General features: G+C 35.1%; 1 protein-coding gene across 1 annotated transcript in view; it reads left to right on the top strand.

Moving 5' to 3' along the window:
• LOC112045299 (orexin/Hypocretin receptor type 1-like) overlaps positions 1-19,902 on the top strand; it is a 53,157-nt gene extending 33,255 nt beyond the window's left edge. The window contains exons 2-8 of the mRNA XM_052888092.1: positions 3,214-3,878; positions 5,972-6,119; positions 8,575-8,716; positions 9,397-9,509; positions 11,137-11,236; positions 17,489-17,601; positions 19,081-19,902. Coding sequence (XP_052744052.1) covers positions 3,294-3,878; positions 5,972-6,119; positions 8,575-8,716; positions 9,397-9,509; positions 11,137-11,236; positions 17,489-17,601; positions 19,081-19,517 — 1,638 coding nt within the window. The 5' untranslated portion in view covers positions 3,214-3,293 and the 3' untranslated portion in view covers positions 19,518-19,902. The remainder of the gene's footprint in view (positions 1-3,213; positions 3,879-5,971; positions 6,120-8,574; positions 8,717-9,396; positions 9,510-11,136; positions 11,237-17,488; positions 17,602-19,080) is intronic.
• Positions 19,903-23,699: the final 3,797 nt, after the last annotated feature.

Genomic DNA, 23,699 nt, shown 5'->3' with positions numbered 1-23,699 from the left:
CTATACGTGACAATGGCCACCCCTGTACAAGGTTTTTTAAAGGCGTGGTGGGTGTTTCCATCAAATCAAAAATAACTTCATACTGTAGCATGGTGCGGGTGACAGTAGCCTGTTTGGCCTTCATAATACGTAGGTACTATCATCGTGGATCACGGAAACTTTTAAGAGTGAAACGAACTGTCACCTGCACCATGCTACAGCGCACAAACTAGACGAATATATTAGCAAATTCAAAATTCGCAACGATAATAAGTAGATACAATTTTTTCACGTCAACCGCTTGGTAACTAACTACCTATATTTGTAATGTTTGCAACAGTATAATTTAAGACATTGGTATATCTTCAGTACTTAAAGTAAAAATATTGTAAGTAATTTAGCTCAAAGAATTTACGTGCGCATTCTGAATCCACTTGTTTGTGGTAATGAATCGTATAAACATGTTTTCATGTATTGCGTATTTACACTTTGTGAATGGTTACGGCGAATTTCATCGATAGGCCAGATTCGGTACATATAAATACGTATAGAGATTCCAAAATGAATGATGGCCGATTACGCTGATTGCTGGTTTCAAATTTCAAGGCTTTACAATCCGATTTGCCTTTGAACTTGTAGGTACCATTTAATGTATGACCGGAAATCATCTGCGAGCAGCTATTAGTCTAAGGTCCGTATTAGAAACGATCTTCACCCATCTGTATAAAACACTTTTCATCCATTTAGGTTGAATAGAATTGAAAAAATAAATTGGATTTGAACACTTCATCCATTAAACAGAAGTGTGAAGGTCGTTTATAATTCGGATCTTCTACTGTAAGAACATCTTTATTCTAATTTCGTATTACTACTATTATAAGAGCTGTGATAACCCAGTGGATATGATCTCTGCCTCCGATTCTGGAAGGTGTGGGTTCGAATCCAATTGTGTGCATTTTAAGAAATTAAATATGACGTGTCTCTAACGGAGAAGGAATAACATCGTGAGGAAACCTGTATAACTGATTATTTTGTTGATTCTCTAGGTTTGTGTTGTCTCCCACTGGGACCAGCGTGGTGGATTATTGGCCTAACTCCTCTCATTCTGAGAGAAACTCGTGCTCAACGGTGAGCCGAAAATGGGTTGCTAATGATGAACTAGAAAAAAATCTGATTCTTGCGGTCAAAGTAAAGATAAAACATTTTCAAAGTCAGATAAAAATAAACATAGTATTTTATGTTGAAATCGAACTGAAAATATCTTAGGTTGAGCTAGGATAAGTAAACACAGCGGATATGAGATATTGAATCGTGTTTTACCTGAAATACTTATTTTTTGGCCTTTGCGTGTCTTGAAAAGCGTGAATACATAATATATGAAGGCGTATACCATAGCTACGTCAGTTCATAATATTGTAAAGAATATCCATTATAGATCGGCCCAGTTATTTCCTCACAAAACTAAATATTTACTTTGTTCGGTCGGGATAAAAGGCCTATGAAATGTTTCCACCCTATAAACTATCTAGCAGCTGATTCGATTAATAGAATTCCCTACTGTCCGATTTTCACAAAATATTTATAGTTATTTTTATTTAACCGGCCGAGGATTCTGTCGGTTCTGTAGATTATGTATAGGTAATATTATAAAAAAGCTGGGATAGCCCAGTGGATACCTTTGCCTCCGATTCCGGAGGGGATGGGTTCGAATCCGGCCCGGGGCAAGCACCTCCAACTTTTCAGTTGTGTGCATTTTGAGAAATTAAATATCACGGTGTCTTAAACGGTGAAGGAAAAACATCGTGAGGAAACCTGCATACCAGAGAATTTCTCTTAATTCTCTGCGTGTGTGAAGTCCGCCAATCCGCATTAGGCCAGCTTGGCAGACTAAAGCCTAACCTTTCTCATTCTGAGAGGAGACTCGAGCTCAGCAGTGAGCCGAATATGGGTTAATTAATGGGTTGGGTTAAAGTTCATAGATTGAGGTACTAAACCTACTGGAAAACTGTTTCCCCATTACATTGACATTAATCGCAATCAGAAAAACCACAGTCATATTGTATTTATTGTTTTGAGACATAGTTAATATCGTCTCAAAAAAGTAGTAGGTAGTACAAAGAACTTACGTAAATAATCCAAAATCAAATCAGTTCCGGGCCTGGAACAAAACTTGGTCTTCCCTGGTATGAGACTACTTAATGGAAATGCAAGTTTTCTAATAACACAGAATACGAGTACAATGTACAAGTATTTTTATAGAATTGCAACTTAGACTTATTCCAAAATCAATACTATCTGGTTACAAGTCGATCACCCATTTTTCTAACAGGAAACATTCGTATAACCTTTACAAGGACGTTCAGAGTAAATAAAATTGTGAAAGAAAAGGTTAGCGTCATGTGAAGGAACATTCGTGTTCGGTAAGGCTGTATGTCCACGGAAGTGAGAAAGCTTTTTCGTGGATAAAACACTACCAAACATCTTTGAAATGAAATGAATTTTTATTTGCCTAATACACGTATATAAATGTTGTTTTACAAGTATAATCAAGTCACAGTGTATTACCATTAACATGGTGTGCAAATTTTACAATTTTATAAAGCACTGTTTAAGTAATTATTATTTACTTAAAATGTTATTGTTTTACAACGTTTAGCATAACCGAAACTTATTGGTATTCATCAAGGTTACCAAACTTAATTTTCGTCTTTAAACAATATGGCAGTATTTCGGAAGACGGGTGGTCCCTGAAGCTCACGTAACTTTAATTTTAATTTTTTTTTATTCGTAACTATTTTTTATAGAATATAAAAGAAACAATAACAAAATTTCAGCTTGACTCAAACAATAATTCTCCTATTTGGGTATATTAAGCTCAATACCAACAAATCTCTTTTCTAAAATCAGATAAGCGATATCGCTAAGTATCGCATTATACTCCAAGTGGTTTATAAGATTTATTTACATAATCTGTAACATATCAGTTCACATCTGTGAACATGATCTGGTGCGCATTATAATATTCACATTAGTCATGTTTGCATAATATAATATTCTGATATTTTCTATCTTTCTTTTTATTTCCCTGTCTACGGTACAAAACGATTGCCGAAAAAACGCTATTATTATGACAACTACTTGTTTAAAACTACAAAAAGGCATTGAACGTTGTAATTTTAGTTACGGGAGCAAAAAAAAATCGAATTGAAACTTCAACTATTTTTTTATTTGCAGATCCTTCAACGATGAATTCAAGAAAGAAATACATGAATATCGCAAAAACTTAAAGGGCATACCCGTTTGAAATAAGCACTATGTATAAAATACTATCGTTAAGTATATTCATAGTTATAAATATAAAACATATTATTACACTTAATACAGAGAGTACAAATAACATTTTAATGCATGATGGCAATATACAGAACGCAGAAAATCTGCTATTGAATGATCAAGATGAAGTCATTATAAGACATAAGGATCATAGTGGTGAAGTAATAGAAATTGTTCCTGAAATACACAACAACAGTGAAGAAATAGACGGACAAATCAAATATAATGTCACAGAAGATTGTGTTGGAAATAAGCAATACTGTAATTTAACAAAAGAAGATTATGTGGCGATGCTTAATGATTACATTTACCCACAAACATACGAATGGGTGCTTATAGGTACTCACACAGCTGTATTTCTCGTGGGATTGGTTGGAAACTCTTTAGTGTGCGTAGCTGTGTATAAGAATCATACTATGAGAACGGTGACTAATTATTTTTTAGTGAATTTAGCAGTGGCGGATTTTATGGTGTTGCTGTTTTGTCTACCTCCTACAGTTTTATGGGACGTGACCGAGACTTGGTTTTTAGGAGATGTACTATGCAAAATACTGCTCTACTTTCAGGTAAATTTACTGCAACAGAGATTATAAAGAGAAAAGATAGAGTGTAGTGTAGAGTAAAGTGTTATTATACGGGAAGAAGTCGTTACTATAATAAAAAATCCATATATATTTTCAATGCAAGTTAGAGTCGAGATCTACGTTGAAAAAACACTTTTGTCTTCAGATAGCTTTCGATATATTTATTCTCCGGAGAAAGCTTACTAAAAGCTTTTGTTACTGAGGCTCATTTTTACTATCTCATTGAAATAGTTATTACGTTTTATCGTGCTGTGGGTAATATTTAATTATAAATTATAATATCATCATCATTATAATCAGCATATGGTTGTTTACCATTCATAACCATGATTATCATTATCGGCTTCACTTGCACCTGCAAACACCAAGGTCTCGAGCCGCCAGCATCTAGCGGCGTCCTGCAAGCCGCTTCCGTTAACCTAGTGGAAGGTTCGACTAACTAGGATTCTTGAATAATGGTTTTTTCAATATTATTTAACAACACAATATGAAAGATTAGATAATATTTAATTTCAGGAAAGCAAATGCAACTCATAGCTTTCAAAAATATCGAACAAGAGAACATTTCGTAGCCGTAAACAATGGATTTAAAATCGCTAAAATGCGCTAGTTTTAGCGCTTTATCTATGTTATGTGGTTAAAATAGACTAGCCGTGACGATAGCTATGTGCTCAAGAACACAACGAGATTTTACATTTGGTGCAATAATATACACCTTATTATTAGAATTTTATCCGATGAAATGTTTATCTTTTAACTTGCATTATCGAGAATATTCCAACTAATTTAATATAATCGACGTAAAACAGTTAGAACAAATTGAATAAGATTTATGGGCAAGCAAAGATTTATGGCAACTATTTGCACTAAAATCTCAGTTGATGTTTTGTGACCTAGATGGTAACGCGCTTATTTTTAAAGGGTAAAGTTTATAAATATTTAAACACTTAACGCCTCATAAGTTTCTACGGTGCGTCATACTGGAAAATCCTTTATTAAGTTAGTTAGTTAGCACACGTTCCTCTATATGTGATGATAAAATACAGCCGAAGCTTTTAACCATAACAATTTAGAAAAAATAAAGTTCTAACTTGAACTCTCCCCTATATAAAGCAAGGCATTCTAAATCCTATTTGCACCACAAAGCTACAACATTACCCTAACGTAACTTTACTCCTAGCTTGTAGGAAATGGGAACATTAAATCAAAGTTAAAATATTCCGTTTTCATCAAATAGATCCACAACGTTTGATATGTATATTTTAATGTATACATTGTATATATTGAATGGCGTCTTTATTTAGATAGGCAGGTTTGTAATAATGATTTCCGAACTTTAGATTAGAGAACTATGCCTAATTATAAATTTGTATTAGTGTTAAGCTGACTGCGGGAATATAGGTTTAATCTTATCTCCTAGACGCTGAAAGGCTAATCAAAGTCAACATTTAGGCATTGAAAGTCACCCATTAATTACTCAATCAAGGTTATATAGTTCATCATCATTATCGTCATCATCATAATCATCTTTAACAGCCGAACATCGTTAGGTCTCTTACGTGTATTTCCAAATACCACATTCTGGATCCGCCAGTATCCAGCGTCTCCCTGCCATTAGCTTGATGTCCTTGATCCACCAAGTGGTAGGTTGACCAACATATCGGATGCGAATGCAAAATTTGCTACACTGAGTCTAGCACCCATCCTCTCTATGTACTTCTTCTCATCTTCAGTTAACCATATCATAATAATCATAACCTAATTCATTTTTATATAGGTCTTAGATCAACAGTTGTAATTGTTGATCGAAGATTCGAAGATTTATCTTTAGTTTCTGAGTTAACTTTAGTTTCACGTCGTCATTTCATTTCTTCTATTTCTAAGAGTAACATTAATATTAAACAGCGAAATCTTCTAACACAGATGTAGATGTATTTGATCTCTCAGTCTCATCAGATACTGTAAGCACATAAACCTTGTACCGACTCGTAACTCTATGACATAAACAAATATATCATTTAACTACTAATCTTTCAGTTACATATTATCTTTCTAAATAAATATTTTTTTTGCAGTCAGTGTCGGTGACCGTGTCAGTGTTAACGCTGACCTTTATCTCCGTGGACCGTTGGTATGCCATTTGTTTCCCGCTCAAGTTTAAGTCCACTATCAACCGTGCGAAGACCGCCATTTTTGTGATATGGGCTATTTCACTGTTGTTCAGTAAGTAGACAAACTGTAAAACCGGTGCTACCCTTAAGAAAACGTTTTTTTTAATTGTGCCAAACACCACACTGTTGTGTTTTGCACGACCTTGAAAAAGGCTTAGCATTTTGCTACATGACCAAGCAAATGTTGGAGCCTACAGCATTTTCAGCTGATAGCAGTTTGAAGTCAACGTACTGTGGAAAAATGGAGTTGCAAAGTAATCTGGCAGGTTGTTTCAATAGTACGATTATTTATTAATTCCAGTTAGTAAAATGATTATTGCAACTGTCACTGAAATGTCTTTTTACTGACTGGAATTAATAATCTTATGTACGATTATTAATTCTAGTCAGATTAATCGTATGTACGATTATTAATTCTAGTCAGTAAAATGACATTTCAGTGACAGTTACACTTGTCATTTTACTGATTGAAATTAATAATCGTACTATATAAATAAGTGTACTACAAAGTCCGTCGTATAAATTTTCAAATGTTTGAAGCTATATGTAGCGCCGCCTTTAGAAAATTACATCTGCTGTGTCAGTTATCTTTAAGCGAATTATATAATTATTCTTATCATCGCTAACATCAACAACATCAGCCTACTTTAAGCCTAGAGGAATTAGAGGTTAGTGCAACCCTACTGCTCCAATGTGGACTTAGTTGATAATGTTTGACTCCGTAACTATCACTATCAGATGTTTAGGCACAGGTGTAACATCTTTTCTTTTTTTTTTAATCTTTTTTTTTATAAAATATATTTGCTATGTCTTTTAAATATGACCAATATTCCCCTTCAAGTAGTCGCAAAAGATTGTGTTAAGAGTGAGTACTACAATAGACCAGCGGTGAGATCGGACCACCAACTCTCGGTGATGAGTCCGTCCGCTTAACTACTGAGCTATTGAGGCTTTTCAATCTAACTCAGGGCTACTACTATGACAGAGACCTAAAGGCTGATTCGTTATTTTGAATTTAGTAGCGGATTCGCCCACGTGAAATTAAGTTTTTACAAATCTCGTAGGAACTATGAATTTTTAGGTATAAAAAGTAGCCTATATGATGCTCAATAAACTTCTCTCTCTCCCAGCAAAAGTCCTAAATCGGGTCAGTCCAGATATTAGCCCAGAAACATACAGGCAGACAAAACACACAAAAATTTAAAAAAGTAAAAAAGTTTTTGTGTTTTAGTAAGTATCCTGTAAATTTCCTGTTTATTTATTAAATTGATTCATTCCTATAATTGTATTTTCTAACGTTTACTTTTCGTTTCTCTTAACCTAATTTGTTTGTTGCGTGGAAAATGTTAAATATATTTACTTAATTAAATTAATTACATCTACTTACTTATTGTGATATAGGAGAAAATATCTTTCAAGCGAAGTCCTTGACATGAAAATTGAAAATTGTCTTTGAAATTAAATAAAATAGGTCGTTCCAACAAGAAACTTCTCGAACCATTACCGTAAATTCTTTTTTGTGAGTATTTTGTAATATTTTGTATTGTTTCCTGTCTTACGAAAATAATAATAAATCAAATACCATTCCATTTGCTGATTTAAAATGTCTCCATTCAGTATAACAATATGAATGCTTTTAGTAGTCTTTTCATTATCACCGAAGCAATTTATCATTTATTTTCAAGTTTTGATGAATGTAAAGTTTTGATGAAAATAATAATCAAACAGTAGTTAGAAAACTAAAGTTTGATGTTTCTTTAAGAAATCGCTATTTGTGAATGTTAATCTATAATATTTAATCATATAAAGATTCAAATCAAATCAAAATTTGTTTATTGCGAATTCAGGTTACAGTCAGATCTTATTGAAATAAACACCAAATTCCGCCTTACAGCTTGCAAAATATCATTATAAAAACATTATAATTTACAATAATCAATTCACACACTTATTTGTACAGTGATTAATTAATTAGTAGGTACATTGAATATTTTAAAGAATAAACCATGCAAAACAATAATTATAATGATGCCTTTACGTCAATATAATGTCAGTTTATGTCAAATTCTAAGGACAACATCAATTAATAAAATTACTGGATCCATTGAATGGATTATCATAGGTTGGTTGGTTGGTTTAACCACAGGTTGTGCAACACATGTCTTGGTTTCATTGTCGGATTGGATCTGAATTGTCGTCCGCATAAATAAGTAAATAAACTTATTTTTCGTTATTGTAGAACCGAATTAAATTTTAACCAATAAAATGAAATTTCATAGCAATTGTAGCGGTAATCAATCATGCATATTAAGTTTATTCACACATTAATCTTTGAAACTACTAAATGCATTTTTATGCTATTATGTAAGGTAGATTACCCAAAAACTGAGTTACCACTGGTACTGATAGTAAACGGGCGTAGGAAATAAAACCAAAATCCACAAAAACCATGTCTAAAGAACGCTTTAACATTTCCACATCTTGTAAAAGATCTGATAAATTTCCAGATGCTCCAGAATTAGTAGTACTGACCACAGAGAAAATGGTACCTTTACGATTCGACTTGGAATACTTGGTGCAATGCACTGCGACCTGGTCACCGACCAACGATCTTGTGTGGCACATTATCAAAGTTGTGTTCATTTACACGTAAGTAAAATAATGCATTTCCACGATGACTTTCAGTCACGGCGATTAATCTAATATACTCGTAGATAAGCTGAAGTAGCAATGTGCGGGACACATAGTTCGAAGAGCCAATGGCCCAAGTTGGGGTCCCAAGGTGCTGGAATGGAGGCGCCGCACCATAAAGCGCAGTGTTGGTCGATCCCCCACCAGGTGGACTGACGACATTAAGCGGTATTCGCTGGATGCAGGCGGGTCATTATCGTGATGTTTGGAAGTCGCTACAAAAGGCCTTTGTCCTGCAGTGGACGTCCATCGGCTGACATGATGATGATGATGAAACATTGTGGGGTAATCTTCTAGGTTTACTGAACCGATTTTGAAATTTCTTTTACCACTACACTGCTGTTATTTGTGAGTAGCGAAGGCTATATTTTATCCCTGTCTTTGCACGAAAACGAGAACTGCGCCTTAAAAACCGCAAGGCGTCGGCTAATAAATATGGACTAGATAAGTATGGACGTTGCGGAGTGAATCTTCTGTACTTGTACATAATGTATTCTGTGCCTGGAGTTAGATGAAAGAGAAATGCGAGTGCAACAACGGAGCTTCCACTGGCAATACAAAAATGTCATGAACAACCTGCTAGCCATTCATGTGTTCAGTAAAAAATTATATGTTTCTTTAAATAAGTTTTGTTTCAGGATACCACTCCTTCTGATGACGGTGGCATACCATCAGATTGTGAGAGTGTTGTGGAGTTCAGAGAAGATACCTGGCCAAGCAGAAACTATGAAGTTGGCATCAGCTGAGCAGAGTAAGCATAAAAACAATTCACACGATCGTAATTTGTATGTAAATTCATCTTCAAAGTTGCATCACAGCCCTCACAAAAAAAAACAGATTTAATGATTAATAATAATAAATTATTCTTCTCTGATGTTTACCGAAAAACTGTCGAATTCATGTGAAAATGTCACCCAGATCTGAAAACTCTCTACATACTTTTCACCCCAAAACCGGAAGTTCCTCAAGAGATTACTACATCGTTCAGATGCGAATGATATATTGGATGCTGTAGATATCGAGTTGCGTAATGGATGTTGATGTTGAGGTCTATTAAGCTAAGGTTGAGTGATTTCTACGTAGCTGCAACATCAGAATTACTGACTACAAAGGACGTACACCATCCATAGAGATACCTACTTGTCGATAATTTCATAAATGACCTCAATTAGGTATTAATTGATTATGAAACGCGGCTAAAACTCATGTGATATTACGTCGAAGTATGCCCGACTAGTTTCGAACCCATACGGGGCCCTTAGTCATGAGCTGGTTCTTGCATCGCGGCACGATCCAAACCGCGATGCAAGAACCAGTACATGACTAAGGGCCCCGTATGGGTTCGAAACTAGTCGGGCATACTCCGACCTAATATCACTTGAGTTTAAGCCGTGTTTCATAATCAATTAATATGAATAACACTCACGATAGTTTAAATTCAATTAGGTATACTATCAGCTAATTAAGTAATATCAAAAAAGTTTGGATTTACGTCAACTATCTTACTTCACGTCTGACTTGGGTTTTCCTTGTTCATGTTATTACCCTTCTAGCAAAATTAGTCTTTATGATATTTGCATCTAATTTTGCTAGAAGGGTTGCTATTCACTGTTGGGTAATTATTCACTGAATTTCTCATGAGTGTCCGATAGTTCATTAGATGCGCAAAAAAAGATAAATAAAAAACAATGAGATGCGTAAATCTTCCTCATAAATCACTGTCGTTAGTTAAAATCGTATGAAAATTCGTTCAGCAGTCAATCAGTTTTCAGATTGACAGACGTGGTGGGGCCTTTGTTATGTAATAAACTAAACATTAGTTTGGAACTTGTACTACCGGTACTTTCCGAGGGTGTTGTTAGTTTAAAGTTTGTTTAGGTATGTTTTGTGCGGACATCGATCTGTAACTAACAGAGGTAAAACTTTGGAGTATTGCCTGATATGAACTTTAATTTCTAAAAATATATAGGTACCTATATACTATTATTAGGTACTTATTTAATAATACTTACTACTTATTATATTGTAGGTCTTAGCCTCCGACTCGGAAGAGTGTAGGTTCGAATCTGGTTCGGATCATGCACCTCCAACTTTATAGTTATGTGTATTTTAAGAAATTAAATATCACGTGTCTCAAACGGGGAAGGAGAAAAGTTGTGAGGAAACCTGGACACCTGACAATATTCTTAATTCCCTGCGTGTGTGAAGTTTGCCAATCCGCATTGGGCCAGCGTGGTGGACTATTTGGCCTAACCTGTCTCATTTTGAGAGAAGACTTGAGCTCAGCAGTGAGCCGAATATGGATTGATAATGATGATTTGTCAACAGTCGGAAAGTAACATCTCCTTGTATTTAATACATTGTTATTTTTTTTTCAGCTCAACTTCGTTCACGTAGAAAGGCAGCTAAGATGCTTGTGGCAGTTGTCATTATGTTCGCCGTCTGCTATTTTCCCGTTCATCTTTTATCGGTACTTAGGTAAGTTTACCTTTGGACACCTATAGTATACACCAAACTTCGAGTCCACTCTGAACACAAATAGTAAAGCTGCATTAGTTTGCAAAGTGTTTTACAGGTGGCACGGGTACGGTGACAGTTGCCTTATGATACGTACTATTATGACGGCCGCGTGGCGCAGTGAGCAGTGACCCTTTTTGCACCTACGGCCGTGGGTTCGATTCCCACAACTGGAAAATATTCGTGTGATGAACATGGGCTTTTTTCCAGTGTCTGTGTGTAATTATACATTATATAAGTATTTATATGTAGTATATAAATGTATATGAATATTATAATATCAACTATCTTAGTACCCATAACACAAGCTACTCTGTATGCTTACTTTGGGGCTAGATAGTGATGTGTATTGTTTAAGTACATTTATTTATTTATTTATTATCGTGAATCGTGGCAAACTTTCAAGAGTGAAACGAACTATCACCGTAACTTTGCTATCTGAAAAAAACTTTAGTATAGGAAATCATAACTCAGCGGCATTATAATAGCAGCGCAATTTGGTGTGTTGCGGTATCAGAATGGACTAGAAGCTTGTCGTATACTATACATTACTAGAAGAATGTTTTCACATCCAAGAGGAAGGACTAAAAATGAGATGAATACGAAATAAACCTTTGTAGGAAGGAGGATGCATTTATAGGAACTATCTGATGTGTTGAAGCTTAATTTCGTTTGTTATTTATTCTATGACAAGTTAACCCTTGACTGCAATCACATCTGATGATAAGTGACAAAGCTGTCTAAGATGTAAGCGGGATTAATTTTAACAAATACAAATTTATTTTTCCCATACATCTGACGGTTTCTACGCGGCATCGTACCAAAACGCTAAATCAAGAAGTCTGTAAATAGTAAGTAGAAGACGTGTGTACACGTTGTTTGTAAAATTAAAACTCACTACTCTCCTGCCAGGTCTCCAGTTCTGTAATGGGATAAGTTATTAGAGGGTACAGGCAACTACCCCGAAAGTTTCCACCAGCTCTAAAACCATACTGAGAGATTTATGTCATTTTATGATGATTTATATTTATTTTAAATGTGTTGCAAGCAAAATATTGATTTCTTTTTAACTTGACTTTTTAAAATCTTAAAGGAAGCTTGTGGCGATCCAATATAAATCAAATTGAATTTGCAAATCCAGTTTATAGCGATGTTGACACGTTGACTGCGCGTAAGGCCTTCGCGGGATTGAAAATCGATTTTACAATTTATTAGAATTTTCGGAAGTAATTTGGTTTTAACGTAGACAGAGAATAAAATAGACGACTGATTGGTTTTCAGAGACATGATATTGGATTTGACGTCATTTTAACATCAAATTCGAAGTAAAAGTAAACTCAAGCGTTATTAAAAAATGATCTGACATCGTTTTTAGCCTTCATAAAATGAGGTTTTGACGACCTCTCTGACGGTTTTCAATACAGAGGTCCTGTGTTCGATTCCCAGCAGGGGTTAACTTAGGAATTAATCTTTTCTAAATTGGTTCAGGTCTGGTCTGGTGGTAAACTTCAGTCGTAGCTAGTTACCACCCTACAGGCAAAGACGTACCGCCAAGTGATTTAGCGTTCCGGTACAATGCCGTGTAGAAATCAAATGAGGTGTGGGTAGAATAAACTTGTACCTCTTCCAAGAAAGTCAGTCTCCTTCCTACTTAGACAGCATCGTCATTTATCATCAGGTGAGACCGCAGTCAAGGGTTAACTTGTCATAGAATAAAAAAAAACGGTATGACAGGCTATCGCAAGCTCTCAGTCCATTAGCTTAAATGCGTTCATTTCCATTTTCCCTCCTAAATACACAAAAAGTATTACCATAAAATCTTACAACCAAAGCCTGAGTTTAATTAAAGGTTAACCCCTAAGCAGATCAAAGAGAATAATTTGTTGAAGGCAGCATATTGGTATAAAAGTGTAATGACCTTAGTAAGTAATCAACGTAGGAGGATGTTTGGTTAATAATTACTAATTCCCAGGCCACACATGACTCGAGGGAAATCCAAAGATTGCAGTTCACACATCAGAGTTAATAGAATCAGTGTTGACTGAACAAATTTGGGATCTTAGTGACGATTCGGTGGATTATGTTATTAGGGTCATAACATAATATAGGTCAATGCTTATAGTCTAAGATCCGTTTATCTATTAGAAACGACTAATAGATATACGGATAATATTATATAAACGGATAATATTTATATATATGAAACGACCTTCACCCATCTGTTTAATGGATGAAGAGTTTTTTATATCTTTAGTACGTTAAAAACTATATTGTGAGTAGATTGCCTCAAAAACTCCTGGCCAAACTACCATTAATACACTAAGCGCACACAAGCACAATTTGTCTTTAATCTATACTAATATTATAAAGAGGAAATCTTTGTTTGTATGTTTGTTTGTTTGTTTGTTTGTTTGTTTGTTTGTTTGTTTGTTTGTTTGTTTGTTTGTGTGTTTGATTGTAATGAATAGGCTCAAAAACTACTGGACTGATTTTACAAATTCTTTCACCATTCGAAAGCTACATTAACCACAAGTAACATTGGCTAAATTTTATTTTGGAAAAAAATAGGGTTCCGTAAGATATTTGTATTTTTCGGACACAAGATGTAAAAAATCAACCAGAAAATTATAGTAGGGGTAGGTAGGAGTAGGGTAGGGGTAGGGCAGGGGTAGGATAGGGAAAGTTTACATCGAGTTTCACGCGGACAAAGTCGCGGGCGTCGGCTAATTCCATTATACAGGGTGATTCGGTCTTTAGTGCGGATATTTTTTTTCGTGGTTCTGTATCATTAATAGAATATAAATCTACAAACAGTTCGATACATTTTATGTAATTTTTTTTTTTAATTTATGTCTCTAAAATAACAAAATAATGTACATATTATTACTAAACAAGATATATTCAGCTTAAAAGTGATCTGGTGACGTTCTTTAGGTATCAAACGAAAATAAAATAAACGCACAATAGGGTGACCCTAAAATTCTGTTCAAAAGTAAATAACTTTAGCTAACGATAATTTTGTTATTTTTGAGTTAAAAAAAAAAAGAAAAAATACGTGATCATTAAATTTTGTTTATGTACAAAATATAAAAATATCCGCACTAAAATAATTTTCTTCCTGTATATTTATGTATATATAGTTTACACTTCCTAAACATACAACTCGAGATTGTAGACGTTATTTAAGTATTATTTGTTTAAATAACGTTCATTGTTGACCGCAACTAACATTGAGTTGTGTATATTTTTTCTCTTCTGAGCACCTAATTTTCATGCGCCTAGTAACACATCTAACAGTATTTAATATCATTGCTATGCTATATATACCTACTTTTTAATCCGATATTCTGTCACTAGTAAAAATTGCGTGGGTTTCATTCCTAATTTGTCTTGTCCTGTGCCTAGCAATTTAACGCTACGGTACTATGGCCATTTAGGATATGATAATTTTTATGAATAAGTTGTCACAAGCAGTCACTGAAGTAGTTACTTAGGCCACTGCCCTTTAATGAGGGCTATTTTAGCACGAATTGAATAATAGACACCATGAGTGCTACAGTGGTTAATTACGTGCAGTGGCATACAATACTTTTTATACAACCATAATAAAGGAAATTAAATAATCAACAAAACTTGGTAAATAATATACAATTGACGTTGTGCATGGCCTCTTCGATTTTTTATCAGCGTGACCTCCTAGATTTTGTCTCTCTTAAGGAAGCTTGAATTTTTGTAATGATAAGGAACCACATATTTAAATAAAATTTACCTGTGTGGTAATGAATATTATCAACTCCGAGCTGAGAATTTTTACTGAAGAAGTAGAAAAAAAGGTTAGTTTTTCAATCCCACCCAGTTTTTCATTCCCACCCAGGCTTCAAGCCCAAGATCTCACGGTCCAAAGCCACACACCACTGGATCAACAAGGCAAAATTTCACACTACTATTATTAAAACACGTTGCCCCGTACATGAGACAATCTCGTCTGTCAGTTACACAACGTGTCCCCCGATTCAGACTTGAGTAAGATAAATAGACCTTGTATGTGTAATTCGTGATAAAATGGGAACCTTGAAACTTGGGACGAAATACAAGTCGATCGTGAAATTAGATGCCTCGTTGTCGCTACAGAATGATTAATTAGCATTCATCTTTCACTTAGTTATATATTACTGGAAGACGGCGGTTTCATCCATTTAGTTCCCGTTCCTGTAAGAATACGGGGATATAATATAGCCGTGATATCCCAGTGGATATGACCTCTGCCTACGTACGGGGCATGCACCTCCAACTTTTCAATTGTGTGAAGGAAAAACATCGTGAAAAACCTGCATACCAGAGAATTTTCTTAATTCTCTGCGTGTGTGAAGTCTGCCAATCCGTATTGGGCTAGCGTGGTGGAATATTGGCCTGACGCCTCTCATTCTGAGAAGAGACTCGAGCTCAGCAGTGAGCCGAATATGGGTTGATAATGATGATGATGATGATATAGCCTATGACACTCACAAATAAAGCGACTTTCTATTGGTAAAAGAGTTTTTGAATTTTCGGTTCAGTAGATCCAGAGATTATCCCCCTAAAACCTCACAAACTCATAATTAATCCGTTGTATATACAATTTCTTCTTAGGCTTGCTGATTTATTTTTACACACAATTTTTTTTTATTCTTTACAAGTTAGCCCTTGATTACAATCTCACCTGATGGTAAGTGATGATGCAGTCTAAGATGGAAGCGGACTAACTTGTTCGGAGGAGGATGATAAAAATCCATACCCCTTTTCGGTTTCTACACGACATCGTACCGGAACGCTGAATCGCTTGGCGGTACGTCTTTGTCGGTAGGGTGGTAACTAGCTACGGCCGAAGCCTCCTACCAGACAGACCAGGACTAATTAAGAAAATCTCAATCTGCCGCGCATACCACTGCGCCAATGGAGGCTGTCAAAACTCTGTTCAACCCTTTAGAGATGGAATTCTTCATAACTCGAAAACTCAATGGGTACAATGATAAAAAGTGCAGTTTAAGTAGACACTCAAGAAGAACTATAGGAGTGTCATATTCTCTCGGTAACAGAAACTATGTGGGTGAAATTGCGGGGCGTTTGCTAGCATATAAGCTAAAACGAGCATCTTTATTATTAAAAAATCCATCAAACGTATATTAATTGCGAGTTATAATTTGCAAAGTTTCAACTCTCTGACCTCAACTGTACATCGTGAAAATAACAAGTTTGTTTGTTTTCTATATTTACCTATCCATTTTCGCACCTACTATCGAGATCAAAGTATACTGAGAAATTAATATTCAATAACAGTTTGTTCTTTATGTCATTCCTATACGTAATTATAATGTTCTTACTTGTAATACAATAGATGACATTTTAAGCAAATTAATTAAATATGCAATTTAAGTTTTTAGGCAAACCTTGTTCTTCCACGTAAATTACTTACTAACATAAAAAAATGGAAGGTTGGGAAAATAGTTAAAAATACTTTACTTAAATACAAATAAAATCATTAAAATCAATCAAGCGGTTTCGGAGCAGTGCGGTCATGAAATTAGCAATTTTTTATATATTAGGTACCATTATTTACTGGTTTTCATTCCTTTTTGAATGCCCTCCGCCACTCCCATGTAGTGGCGTGCATAAGGCTTTTGGTCAGGGATGCACTAATAAGACAATTTAACCAAACTGGGTAAATGAGCATTGGATTAGCATTAAACAAAACATTTTTAGAATATGCAGTGCTTTAATGCATGTAATGCACGCCACTGCTCCCACGAGAGTGGAAATGTATATTACTAAATAATCTATAATACTCGCTGATAATGCAGTTTTCATTGGTCAAAATAAAATAAACTTATTTAGTGGTTTAGGCGTGAAAACTCAACAAACTTATTTAGAATACTAGTTTTGAGTTAATATTAGTATTCTTAATCTTTTGTTGTTTTTATTCTTTACAAGTTAGAATTTGATTACAACTCTCACCTGATGGTAACTGACGATGTAAGATGGAAGCAGATTAATTTGTTAGGAGGATGAACTACCCTTTCGGTTTCTACACGACATCGTACTGGAACGCTAAATAGCTTGCCGGTAGAATGGTAATTAGCCATGGCCGAATCCTCCCACCAGCCAGACCTGGACCAGTTAAGAAAACCTAAATCGTTATATTCTTATTCTTATCTATTTTGTATAATTTAATTTCAGATATGTCCTAGACATGGAACAGAACGATTTGATCACCTGCCTGGCTCTGTTGTCTCACGTTTTGTGCTACGCCAACTCAGCCATCAACCCGCTGATTTACAACTTTATGAGTGGTAAGTTAATATTTTATATATTATTTCAATAAAAAACTAAAACTTGTTTGTTTGTTTGCTTGAACGCGCTAATCTCAGGAACTATTGGTCCGATTTGAAAAATTGTATCACTGTTAAATAGCCCATTTATCGAGGAAGGCTATAGGCTATATATTATCCCAGTATTCCTACTGGAACGGGAACCAAGCGGGTGAAACGGCGCGGCGTCAGCTTGTATTATACTAAACTGGGCACTGCTTACCAACAAACAAATTAGAAATGAAGGTATTAAAATAAAAGTAATTACACACCTAATAATAATTATAATTAACTTGTTCTTAAATTTTTGAAAATACATTCGATTAATAAACTTAGAACAATTAGATATCTATACTTATAATAAATCTGTAGAGAGGTTAATTCTGTACATGCAATATATTCCCAAAATAATTATCAGGGGGTGATTAGTGATCGATACTGATGCCGAAAATGCAATCAGTACAATTTTTGTCTGTCTGTCTTTCTGTATGTTCGTTATAGAAACAAAAACTACTCGACGGATTTTAGCGAAACTTGGTACAATTGTTCTTCATACTCCTGGACAGGTTGTAGTATACTTTTCAGCACGCTACGATCAATAGGAGCAGAGTAGTGAAGGGAAATGTTGGGAAAACGGGAGAAGTTACACCATTTTTTAAGCTTCCGTCACTTGGTAGGGTAGGGTAGGGGTAGGGTTTGGTAGGGGTAGGGTAGGAGTAAGGTAGCATTGAGTCCCTAATCATCCCCTGTATGGTAGGGTAGTAGTAGGGTTTCACGCGGACGAAGTCGCGGGCGTCCACTAGTAGTTAATATATTTTGAATAACACTTTATAAAGAAACAATACTGTAAGAAACAGTAGTCCGCGACGGATATGACATGATATGATATGTTGTGAAATACATAATTTATAATAAATTTTGATAGTGTTGGCTTTAAAATAAAATGTACTGTATGCATCGTCGAGCAGGTACATGTTCAAAATAACCTTGAATCCAAATTTGATAGCAACCCCTTAGCTTTCGATAGGCACTAGTTAAGAAAGCTTTGCCACCACAGCCTGAAAATAATATGTAGTTACATACTTCCCGTAGTATGTATTTTGACTGTTACGGATGTCTAGATTTAATGGTGGTAATTAAACTCTAAAATTTAAAATTAAAATGACAAGGGTTGCCAAATGCAAAAGGCCAAATGCGCCTTGGTCCGAGAAGAGGCCACAACAAATTCAGCCAAGGCCATAACAAAAGCAGTGGGCTCAAATACTGTCCGAGAAGATTTTTATAATGGAGAAAATATTCATTGGAAAAGAAGGAAAAATTGCAATGATTTTAATGAAGAATTTTAGTAAGTTATGTCTCAAATATGAAATCCAAAAAATCCAAAACCAATTTTGTACAAACTTGCGCAATGCCGTAGTAGCGTAGTAGGTATTTAATAAATCTTGGGTAACTTGCTTTCAGGTAAATATCGTCGCGAGTTTCGACGTGCTTTCTGCTGCTCAACGGCTCCAAAGCACGAGACATCGTCTACACTGACCCGTCTCACCACATCCAAGAGGAAATTCGACCAATCCTTCGACAAAGGCCCAACCTGCAATTACAACATGTCACTAAAAAGCTATAACTGTATTCATATGCCATTATCAAGAGGCCACAATTGTGACAGGATGTCATTCACAGGCCACAGGTGTGACAGAATGTCCTGCAAAGGCCAAAGAAGTGATCACACCTCATTCAACGGCCAAAAGTGTGATCGAGTTGATGTAAATGGCTTTCGGTGTCACAACATGTCATTTAAAGGTCAAAGTTGCGTCCGAGCTGGCTCGCAGAATTTTAAATGTGACGTCACCATGATTAATGGGTCAGGACAATATGAAAATTATTCTCCGTTCAATTAAATTGAGTAGAAATAAGATTCCTTTCGCAAATTTCATTTACAAACGCGAAAATGTTTTAGTTCTTTTGTAACACTTTCATAGCGACACCACTAGACCGATTGTAAAACAGCCAGTAAAATAGGCTATATTTTATTCCAGTGGGTAATCTCAACGGAACGGAAACTGAGCGGGTAAACTGCGGGAGCGTCGCTAGTAAATAAAAACGCGGCGATTATTTGAAAGTAAAATCCATTTCACTAAATTAGAGTATTTGTGCATTTGTTTAATTTTAATGTTTATTATTTTAAGTATGTACGAAGTAGTGTATTAGATAAAGAATATCTTACTACCTAAGCTAAAGACTTGATGACTTATTTCTGTTAAGCTTTTTGATCTCTGTTTTACATTCATACATCATTTTATAATATTCACAAGATTGTAAGCCCATAAGTACCAATAATTTCTTTGTCAAGTTAGCCCTTGACAGTGATCACACCTAATGGTAAGTGATGAATGCAGTCAAAGATGGAAGCCGGCTTACTCGGAAGAGGCACATCAAGTTGTTTCTACCCATACTTCTACGCGGCATCAAACCGGAACGCAAAGAATCGCTTGGCGGTACGTCTTTGCCTGAGACCAGACCTGAGCCGAGTTAGAAATTATAAAATCCTAAACTGGGAATCGAACCCAGGACCCCTCTGTTGAGAGCCACAGTACTACCAACTGCGGCAGAGAGGTTTTCAGGGCCGTGGTCTTTGATAAACTACAGTAGGCAACTACTGAGTTGGCTTTGGGAGGTAGGGTATACTGACAAACTTTCAGAATTTTAAAAATGACGCAGGTCTGACCATCACAGACTCTCAATCTATAATAAGTTGTGAAACTAATGAATTCTTTAGAATCGTAGAATATTTCGTTACATTAGTTATTGGTTACTATTATTAGATCGTTAGGTTAGTTAATCTACTAATATTATTCCTTAAACGAATTCTAGTGGTTCTAGTCATCAATTTCCAATATTATATTCTTGTTTATTTTTTAAAGCTCAACGAGTCACTGTGACTTATATGAAGTATAATAATTATATACTAAGTTATGGTTGAAATATCTAATTTGCTAAATTAATACTTTAATTGTTGTAACTATGTCAAAATCTTCGAACTATGTATATATGTATAGAATAAGAAGTATTAGGGATAAATATAAGATTTGTTTTAGTTAATATATTATTAAAATTATTTGTCAGAGTACCTAACTTGAAGGTATAATTAATAAACAAAATCCGTGTTACTATTAGTTTTAAGTTGAGAATAAAAATTGAGTAAAGTAAATAAATAAATTATTTTGCCATAATTAGATTTAATTTACATCACATGAAAAAATATTATTATTAGTTTCATAAAATGTTTAATTTAATTGAATAATGTTGTTATATAATTGATATCTTTTGTAAAAATAAACATTGCACTGAATATTGTTTGATTTCATTTTAATTAATTTTAAGAAACTATTCATCATCATCAAATCAAAAATCATTTATTTCAAGTAGGCTCAGTTTACAAGCACTTTTGACACGTCAGTAGACTATTTGTAAAGATTTTACCACCGGTTCGGAAGGCAGGTTCTGCTGAGAAGATACCGGCAAGAAACTCAACAGTTGCTCTTTTGAAAAAGTCATACAGTAGGTATTATAATTTACAATTGATAACAATTACTGTTTATATTTCTTATAGTTTTACTTCCTGTGTGAAGGTGGAAGCTGATCCAACGGCCTCCAACCATCTTTATCATTAAGGAACTCATCAATGTTGTAGTACCCTCGACTAAGTAAATGTTTTTTAACACATTGCTTAAAGCTATGCATTGGCAGGTCCATCACAGTCTTGGGGATCTTATTATAGACGTCCATTGCTATGCTGTCCTCTTGCATGGAATTCCAAGCACAATGGTATCATTCCCTTCATTTAATTCATGTGCTGTTCATGTAATGTAATTATTACAATTTATAATTATAATTAAAAAGTTACTTACATATTATCATCCATAGAAATAATGGAGGTTATAGTGCCTCAAACTTTTCTGACTCGGTGGCCAAAACTGGAACTAACGTCCAACGTAAAAAGTTTTGGTAATAATGCCTTCGCATTTCTAATTTCAAATTCAAAATATTCATTTCAAAATATGTTGCTATCTTGTTGGTAAGCTCCTCTAATTTTATTCTTTTTTTATACTTTACAAGTTAGCCCTTGACTACAATTTCACCTGATGGTAAGTGATGATGCAATATAAGATGGAAGCGGGCTAACTTGTTAGGAGTAGGATGAAAATACACACCCCTTTCGGTTTCTCACGACATTGTACCGGTACGCTACATCGCTTGGCAGTACGCCTTTGTCGGTGGTGGTAACTAGTCACGGCTTTAGCCTCCCACGAGCCAGATCTGGACCAATTAAAAAATACTTCAATCAACCCAGCCGGGGATCGAACCTAGGACCTCCGTCTTGTATATTATCCGCCACGGAGGCCGTCAAAAACTAAAAGCGCTACAATAGCGACACTGCACAACAACGTGCACTTTTCGCATGAAACGACATCTACCGAGAGTGACGAACACCAGGATTCCACATAGAAACAGGGTTTGAATAAAGATGAGTAAGGAAAACTTTTCAAATGATTTCCCAGCGTTTTCAAAGAGGGCGCTACAAAGATTTTATCCATTTCCCTAAAACTTGTCTTGATAGCCCAGTGGATATGACCTCTGCCTAATAGGGTGTAGGTTCGAATCCGGCCCGGGGCATGCTTCAACTTTTCAGTTAAGTGCATTTTAAGAAATTAATTATCAAGTGTACTCAAACTGTGAAGGAGAAACGTCGAGAGAAAACCTGCACACCTGAGAATTTACTTAATTCTCTAGGTCTGGAAGTCTACTAATCCGCATTGGCTCAGTATGGTAAGCTAAGGTCTAACCTCTTTCATTCTGAGAGGAGACTTATGCTCAACAGTGAGCCGATTAGGGGTTGTTAATGATGATGATTAAAGTTTGTGGTATTGTAAGGGATAATCTCTGGATACAATGGACCGGAGAAGGAACAACGTGAGTGTAACCGTGGGGCGTCTAAATACTACTAACCGATGTCCCGCGGTTTCACCCGCGTAGTTCCTGTTCCCGTGAAAATACGGAGATAAGATATAGCCTTTGACACTCACAAAATAACGTGGCTTTCTAGTGGTAAAAGAATTTTCGAAATCGGTTCTGTAGATCCAGAGATTACCTCTTACTAATAAAAATATATCTTGAGAAAATTTATAAGAACTAGAAAGGTTAGATCTATTTTCTGCAGGCTGCATTTAGTCAATAAAATATATTAAAGAATTGTGCCATCAAGCGTGATATTGGATTTAATTCTAATTTTAATCTGGACCTAGGCTAAGAAATCTAATTTTAACCCGGTCCTAGGTCAATAAAAATAGATTTTAATATAACTCACTTGCAGTGAAAATAGTTGTTATATTGACTTACAAGCATAATATTAAGACACACACATTCAAGACAACACACATTCGTGTATTTGCTTTCTTTGGTTAGAATTGAGACGCGCGAAAGAGCGTCAGCCAAATTATAGAAAACGGCTGACAACATAGCGACAAATATCTTTACACGAACCCTTTGAGGCCACTTTTGTCTACATAATAGGTAACTCAAAATCTATTCAAATCTTGGTCTTTAATGTATTCTAAGTTCTATAATCTATAGACTTTGGCACCCACTTAGACATATTTTTTCAAATCGATAACGACATTTGTGATGTGTACTATACATGTACACATCACAAATGTCGTTGTCACAAATGTCACATACTATACTAATTCAATGGTGGATTTGAAAGGTCATTTGTGAACTTCATAATCATAACTATAAAAAATTTTAATGAAAAAACTTCAACCGACTTTAAAAACATAAAACATACTGAAAAAGCGAAAAATAATATCGTTCTAAGTTCTATATATCATATTATGTACTAACTGATGATCTGTTTGAAGGCGGTGCTAACCCGATGATGTATTTATTCAAGCCATGTAAGAATATCATGAAGATTTAGGTTTTTTAGCCAGTGTTCTTTCATGTAGTTCTTTCAGAACGGCTTAAACGGCTTTTTAATTACGAGTAGTTTTTATTTAGAGACTTAATATATATCTAGTTTT

Source organism: Bicyclus anynana, chromosome 2 (assembly GCF_947172395.1).
Source record: "Bicyclus anynana chromosome 2, ilBicAnyn1.1, whole genome shotgun sequence".
NCBI classification, from domain to species: domain Eukaryota; kingdom Metazoa; phylum Arthropoda; class Insecta; order Lepidoptera; family Nymphalidae; genus Bicyclus; species Bicyclus anynana.
The sequence above is the reverse complement of the archived record's forward strand: the minus strand, read 5'-3'. Positions and strand labels throughout refer to the sequence as shown.